The sequence below is a fragment of the Myotis nattereri genome, assembly GCF_964212035.1.
Source record: "Myotis nattereri genome assembly, chromosome: 2".
Lineage (NCBI taxonomy): Eukaryota > Metazoa > Chordata > Mammalia > Chiroptera > Vespertilionidae > Myotis > Myotis nattereri.
Window position 1 is genome coordinate 162,129,440 of NC_138076.1, and position 7,785 is coordinate 162,137,224.

Genomic DNA, 7,785 nt, shown 5'->3' on the forward strand with positions numbered 1-7,785 from the left:
CTTTAACCCAGGTCCCACACCCCATGTGTGGAGCAGATCAGCTGCCTGAATGTGATGGTTATCTTACTGGAGGTTAAGGATGGGTGAAATGGCCTAAAAGAACTCACTCCTCATGCCAGTAATGTCCTACCTCTTTATCTCCTAAGGGGATTAATGTTCTGAACGCGGCCACCGCAAACACCCTCCCACCCCCATGTCCACACCTGTCTGCAGAACAGCTGTGAGGCAGGAAGCCTGCAGGAGCACCCAGGGCCTGGTGAGAACAAGCACCCAGCTAATGGAAAATCACAAGTTGGTATCCAGCTCCCTATTCTCCACCTGTCAGTTCCTCAAGTGGCTCTTCTTGCTTCCCAGCCCCGTTCGATTTAGCACTTAGTCCCAACCTGAGTCACACCTTCCCAGAAAGATGAACCCTCTCAAAGTTCAAGAATCCCACACATCTCCATAGAAATGTACTGTCTATAAAATGCTTTGCCATATGTTATCTCACCATTCTCCTGTACAGGAACCATAACTCCTCGATGACAAATGAAAATCCTAAAGTGTTTTAGCATATGACAGTACACTGTCTTATGTATATGACAAAGCCAGAACTCAAAATCCAGGCTTCTTGGTTACCAACTCAGGGCAAGAAGAATTCCCAAGTCAAAGAGAATTATCTGCTTTTCTGACTGTGAGTCAGCTCCCTACTGGAAAGGAGAGCCAAAGTCCAACTTCAGTGAATGATCGGCTTCCTTTAACCAGGAGATCCTCTCAGAAATGTGGGATCCCATTGCTTAGACCTGAGCATAGATACTGACAGGGGCCCATGTGGGGCTGGGGGAGTTCTTCCTATGGGATTAAGTGCAAGAACAGAGGACAACTCCAGAGAAGGCACCAGTGCTTTCAAAGCCATGTTCTCAAGAGGATAAAGGAGCCATGAACTCAGTCCCCAAGTGTGTTCTGAGTGTGGCCTCCTCACCGAACAGGGCTCACTTAGCCTGGAGAAACCTTCAAGCCCCTGCACTGAGTCCAGCGGAGATCTGGACAAGAGGTGGGAAATGTGGGCTCCCAAGCCCCAGCTTCCTCCAGGAGAGATGCCAGGACTAAGAGTCCTACCAGTAGCCTCAACAGACACATTTTAAAATCTCCCCAAACCAAACCTGCTGCTTCCAGTCCCTGAGATCCCAGAGATGTGAACCCAGAGGGCGGGTGGGGTGGAGAAGGAAAGACAAGGTTGGTGCCAGGTATCTGCCAGCCCCAGCTTGACCTTGTTGATTTAGTAGGTGACAATCTGGGGAAGAAGGGGAGGAAGAGGAGGAAGTCACACCCCTCCTAGTTTGTTTCCCATTGGCTCTTGGTATCCTTAAAAGGGCCCAGCTGTCCCAGAACTGTATTTGGGACCCTCTGAGGATTCTGTGGTGATACTCACTCCTGAGCGTCAACCATGAGATTCACAGCACTTCTCCTTCTGGCAGCTCTGGCTGGGACCCTGGTCTGTGCCCGTGAGTATGGCCACCCACCCCCACCCCCACCCCCCCTGCACCCACCAAAGCCCTCACAATCCAGGGAAGCCTCAGCTCCTGCCTTTATTCCTCTCTTTCTCTCCCAGTGCTGTGCTGGCTTCTCTTCCCTCTGCAAGTGATTCCTGCCTCCCCACCCACCCCCCAATTCTCCACATGTGGCCTATTTACCTTGCTGCTGGGGGGTGGGGGCAGGGGGCAGGAAACCTCTGGCGATCTCCTCACACATCCTCCTTTACCCCCTATAATGGTCACACTGGCCTTATTGCAGGGCCCCCGGGCCACTGAATATACCTGAGCAGGTTGTCCGATGCACAAGGGTACCAGGCAGGGAAGGTGATGGAGCCCATGTTCCACTTGCCGAGCAGCGTAACCTGCCCATGGCTATCTCTCAGGATGCCTTTTCCAATCGCACAAAAGCACTATTTGGGCTAGGACAACCCTGACACTCCTCAAAATTTGGGACCTTCCTTCTTGCTCTTCCTTCTGCCTGTCCCCTACCCCAGCCAACTCTGGATATCATCCAACCAGGTGCTTTCTCATCTGTGAAATCTCACTTTAGGTATGAATTCTTCAAGAAAGTCTTCCTCAAAAAAAAATGTATGAAGGATCAATTAGACCTCTTTTGCCCATATTGCACCATCTCACCTGGAACTAAATAATTATGTTAGAATGTTAGCTCTGTCAGGGCAGGGTCTTTTCTACCTTCTTCATCATAGAACCCCTTCACTTAGCAGAGAGCTTTGCATAAATGTTGTGTTGAAAGAATATGTGGATTTAGAGCTGGAGTCCTATCCCATAAACCACATGAGCATGACACAAGGGCCTCTGCACCAACCTCCACCACCACAGGCCATGGCTGGTTCCCTGACACTAGCTTAGGGCACCTCACAAGCTAGAGGTACATGAGGAAGGCAGTTTTCAGAGGAATATCCACTTTTCTGAGGAGAGCCTGCTTCAAAAAACTGCAGAAGGAGTTAAACATCAGAAAGAATGCTCTGATGAACCCACTGGTGTTGCAGAAGGACCTGTTCAGCCAACAGTGAACTCTGCTCCCCCCCCCCCCCCGCCCCGTGTGTCCACAAACATTCCTGAGACTCAGGATTGGGAATGCGAGGGAGGATGGCTCTGGTGTGGATCAGGTTCAGTCCTCATAATTGTCACTCTTCTCGGTTACAGAAGATGCCACCACTGGTCCTGCACAAGCTGCTGAGGACCCTGCGAGCTGTGAGTTCTCTCCCTCTGGTCCCTGCCCTGGGGAGGGTCAAACAGCTGGGATGTCAGTGGAGGCTGAGGGAGGAATTCAGGGAGAGGGGACTGGGTCCTGATCTTGGTGATAATAAAAGAGCATGGATTGGGGTGGGACAGGTATAGGGAAGAAGCAGGAGAACTCATACAGGCAAGGTTAATGGGGAAAAAGCTTTTGTGAATAAAAGGGAGAAAACAATAAGGTAAAATAATAAGGGCAATGTCCCATGCAGTATGCAGACCTTTACCTGTAAACAGCTTTCGTGACTCCCAGCTCCTTTGCAAGGTGCCCGCTATCTGGCCTCAGACCCCATTTCCAACCCTCTTTCCCATGCCTCTCCCTCATGTACCACCCATATCTGCTAAATTTAACATCTTTGCATTCCGCCCACCTGTCCCACACATGCCTTCCCCAGAGCTCTTGCTGACTCACTTCCTGCCCCCAAGGAAGCCCCTTTAGAACAACCTCCCTGCCAAAATCCTGCATTCAAGACCCAGCTTCTCTCTCCCCTGCTCCCTGATTGCCCCCACACTCCTCTCCCAATTCCTCCCCAACCCTGCCCAGAACACGTGCCCAGCCTGCCCATCTCCCGAGAGGCTCTGGCTTAGTCCATTCGGGCGGCTGCTACAACAAGCAACCATAGACTGGCTTACACAGCAGGAAGGTATTTCCCATGGTCCTGGGGGCTACACGTCTGACACCAGGGTGTCTGCATGGTCAGGTTCTGGTGAGGACCCTCTTCCAGGTTGAAGGCTGCCAACTTTTCATCGTACCCTCACATGGTGGAAAGAAGGGGAGAGAGCTCTCTGTGGTCCCCTCTACAAGGGCACTAACGTCATTCATCAGGGCTTCACCTCATGACCTAATTTCCTCCCCAAGGCCCCACCTCCTGATACCATTCTGTTGGACGTTAAGATTTCACCAGATGCATTGGGGCAGGGCGGGGGGTGCGGGGGGAGAGACAAACACACATCTATAATGAGCACATAGTGTGTAGAAATCCCATTTCTCTTAAGAGGGTGAGTTGATGCCATATCATTTCTGTATCCTGGCACCCAGCACATATTAGGTATCTGAGGCCCTGCCACCCATTTCTAAGGAAAAAAACACACCTGACTTTGCTAAAATTAACAAATCTGTGTGTTTGTAACTCCAGTGCAATCTGATGCACCCCAAGAGACAACCATAGCAGCGCAGACTCAGGCGGCCGCCCAGGAGACTCCAGCGGCAGCCCAGGAGACTCCAGCGGCAGCCCAGGAGACTCCAGCAGCAGCCCAGGAGACTCCGGCGGCAGCCCAGGAGCCAACCACCAAGCAAAGACAAAGTCTCCTGGGTAAGTGTCTGTCTCTATAACAGATACAACCCAAAGAAATCTCTGACAGCAGGTCTACATGATGCCTCTGTGCACAAAGACAAGCCCAGAAGAAGCAAACATTCATTCATTCACCTGAACACAAACCACAAATGAGGTGAACACTGCACCCAAACACAGAGTCTCTACAATAGTAGATTTTGCTGCCTGCATTATACATGGTTTCTCTCCTGGCCCACTCACTTTCCTATGGGAGAGAAGCTGGGCCTCTCAGCAAAACTTCTGCACTTTAGGAATTTATATAGGGCTATAGGCCCAGTGCACAAAAATTTGTGCACTCGGGGGGAAGGGGGTCCCTCAGCCTGGGCTGTGCCCTCTCGCAGTCTGGGACCCCTCGGGAGATAACAACCTGTTGGCTTAGGCCTGCTCCTGGGTAGCAGAGGGCAGGCCCAAACCCTAGGTGCAGCCCCTGTTCTGGCTCAGAGCAGGGCCGATTGGGGAGTTGGTGCGCTGCCCCCTGTCATGCACAGAGCAGGTCGGATCCGGAGGTTGTAATGCCACCCCCAGTCACGCTCAGGGTAGGGCCGATTGGGGTGGTGGCGCACCGCCCCCTGTGTCACTCAAGGCAGGGTCGATGGGGAGGTTGAGGCCCCACCCCCTGTCACACACAGAGCAGGGCCAATCAGGGGGTTGGGGCGCTGCCCCCTGTCATGCACAGAGCAGGGCCCATCAGGGGGTTGGAAAGTTCCCCCCTGTCATGCACAGAGCAGGGCCAATCAGGGGGTTGAGGAGCTCCCCCCTGTCACTCAGAGAGTAGGGCGGATAGGGGAGTTGGGGCACCGACCCCTGTCACACACAGAGCAGGGCGTATCAGGGGGTTGGGGCACCGCCACTGTCACACTCAGGGCAGGGCTGATGGGCAGGGCTGATGGGGCTCTACCCTGTCACACACAGAGGGGGCCCATGCGTGGGGGGGGGGCGCGGTGTTAGGGGGCCGCACCCTGTCACACACAGAGCCGCAGGGCGATCAGGGGGTTGGGGAGCTCCCCCCTATCAGGCACAGAGCAGGGCCGATCAGGGGGTTGGGGCCCCTTCCCCTGTCACACACAGAGCCACAGGGTGATCAGGGGGTTTGAGCGCTGCCCCCTGCTCCGCTATCCCTGTGCTGGAGGGCATATTACCCTTTTACTATATAGGATAGAGGCCTTGTGCATGGGTGGGGGCTGGCTGGTTTGCCCTGAAGGGTTTCCTGGATCAGGGTGGGGGTCCCCACTGGGGTGCCTGGCCAGCCTGGGTGAGGGGATGATGGCTGTTTGCAGCTGGTCACACACCTTTAAGAGTGGGGGTCCCCACTGTAGTACCAGGCCAAGTCCGGATGAGGGGCTGAGAGCTGTTTTCAGGCTGGTGGATGACTGAAGCTCCCAATGGCTCCTTTTTTTCCTTTTTTTTTAATTCTGGGCCAGCTTTAACTCTGGCTCCAGCTCTGAGGCCTCTGCTGCTTAAAGCAGGTATCTGGTTTGTTTGGGTTCTATAATCAAAACACTATATCAACTACAGCTCTGAGATCCCGGCTGGCTGAAAGCAGGTTTCTGAGGTTTTGTTTAGCTTCTATAATTGTAACAATGTTTCAAACTACAAGCTCAGAGGCCGTCAGCGGCAGGTGGGGAACATTGGTTTCCTCCGTCACTGAAGCAAGCAAGCCTCATGTTAGCTTCCAGCTGCCTGGCTGATGGCCGCCATCTTGGCTAGCAGTTAATTTAAATATCGCCCTGATTAGCCAATGGGAAGGGTTGCGGACGTACAGCTAATTACCATGTTTCTCTTTTATTAGATAGGATAATGGGGTAAGAGAGGAGGAGGTGGGAAATCTTTTTAAATGACATGGCTTTTCTGCTGATATGATTCTTCTGCTCCAAAATTAGAGAAAGGTATCTCAGGCCTAAAAAATGTCATTGGACAAGCAAAAGAAAAGGTGAAAGAAAGAATTGAAGAAGGAAAAAACAACCTTAAAAGTAAGTGCATCCTAAGGCAAAGCCTTGTGAGAACAGGAGTACTCACCAGCCAATAGCCACCAGCCAACTGGGAAGGTTGGGAAGATCATGCCCTAACCACCACCCTACACAGGAGATCTGGGACTACCTCAGCCTCTCTCCATTGAAATTTCCTTCTTTTGTACCTTCAAATGGCTCAAATTTCTCACCCACGTTCAAAATGCATGGTTGTCTGATACCAGATGCCCCTGGAGTCCTACCCCCAACCTTCCCACTGCAGATTCTGCTTGCTCATTTCTCTTCCTCTCACTCCTGCCCAGGTTGGGGGATAGGGCTCATCCTTTGGCCTCAGGTGAATCTATGCTCCCTCCCTCTGACTTCTGTGTCAGGCCCTCAGGGTGCAGTGAGGTTGGAGAGAAGATTGAGTTGAGGATGGAATGGGTGGGTGGTGCTTTTGGCCCTTCAAGCCTCATTCACTTCTCTGCTTTCTTCCAGACCTACTGGGAAGGAAATGAATCTAAGATTTTTCCCTTGAGAAGCTGTAAAGAATGGGATCTGGGAACTTAACGCCTTAAACATGTGTACGGCTCAGAGCAATTAAATTGAAAGCATTCAACTTGTTGTGTGCCTGTGTTCTGTAGGGTGGGCCTGAGGGGGAGGGAGAAAAGCCCTGCCTGGAGCCCATTCCCGGAGCCGGTCACAGCCCACTTTCAGGACACTGCCTCTAACAAGCCCTTTTAGTCACACTGAGCCACAGCCACATGTGCTGGGTCTCCTGCTCCAAATGCCACTCGGTTCCGTCTGACTCCTTCTTCTTCACACAGGGCTCCTAGTGACATTTGAGCAGTTCCAAAAATTAAATCAACTCCCAAAGAGCCAGGATTTGTCATCCTGAAAAGAGTCAAATCCTGAGTTATTGCTACAAAAGCCACTTTCTTGTGGCGTTAGTAAAAAATGCATCCCTCCTGCCTTCCACTCACAATTTCCACACGGGGCCAATTAATTTACTGAGCCTGGCTGGTGTGGCTCAGTGGGTTGGGCATCGTCCTGTGCACTGATGCGGGTGTGCAGGAGGCAGCCGATTGATGTGTCACTTTCACATTAATGTTTCTCCCTCCCCCTTCCTCTCTCTTTATAAATCAATAAAAAGAAGTTGACACAGAGAGAGAGAGGGAGAAATTGGGACACAGACATACACAGAGGGAAGATTATGTAAAGACACACAAAGATAGATGGCCATGTGACCAAGGAGGCAGGGACTGGTGTGATGCAAACACCAGGAACAAGAAGAGGTAGAGAAGGGTTCTTCCCTACAGGTTTCAGAGAGAGCACGGCCCTGTTGACACCTTGATTTTGAACTTTTAGCCTCCAACGCTAAGCAACAATAAATTTATGTTGTTTTAAGTCATCCAGTTTATGGTAGGAAACTAACACACACCCCTATTCCCATATTCAACATCTCAGCGGGCTACTGGTTCTTCTTATAACTGGAAGGTCACAGCCCTTGGCCACCATCACCCAGTTCCCCCACCTCCTAAGCCCTGGCAACCACCAATCTATTTTGTTTCCATGAGTTTGGGGTTTTTTAGATTCCACATATAAATGAGATCATAAAGTATTTGTCTTACTCTGACGTATTTCTCTTAGCACAATATCCTCCAGCTCTACCCATGCTGTTGCAAATAGCAGGATTTCTCTTTTTCTCATGGCTGAATAATAGTCCATTACATT

The 7,785-nt window shown here is 51.4% G+C and overlaps 1 protein-coding gene across 1 annotated transcript; it reads left to right on the plus strand.

Moving 5' to 3' along the window:
- Positions 1–1,374: 1,374 nt before the first annotated feature.
- Positions 1,375–6,669, plus strand: LOC308513104 (uncharacterized protein). Its single transcript, XM_081082897.1, has 5 exons — positions 1,375–1,484; positions 2,682–2,729; positions 3,908–4,084; positions 5,986–6,075; positions 6,550–6,669. Exons 1-5 carry the CDS (start codon positions 1,427–1,429, stop codon positions 6,567–6,569), a joined length of 393 nt encoding a protein of 130 aa, XP_080939023.1. The 5' UTR covers positions 1,375–1,426; the 3' UTR covers positions 6,570–6,669.
- Positions 6,670–7,785: the final 1,116 nt, after the last annotated feature.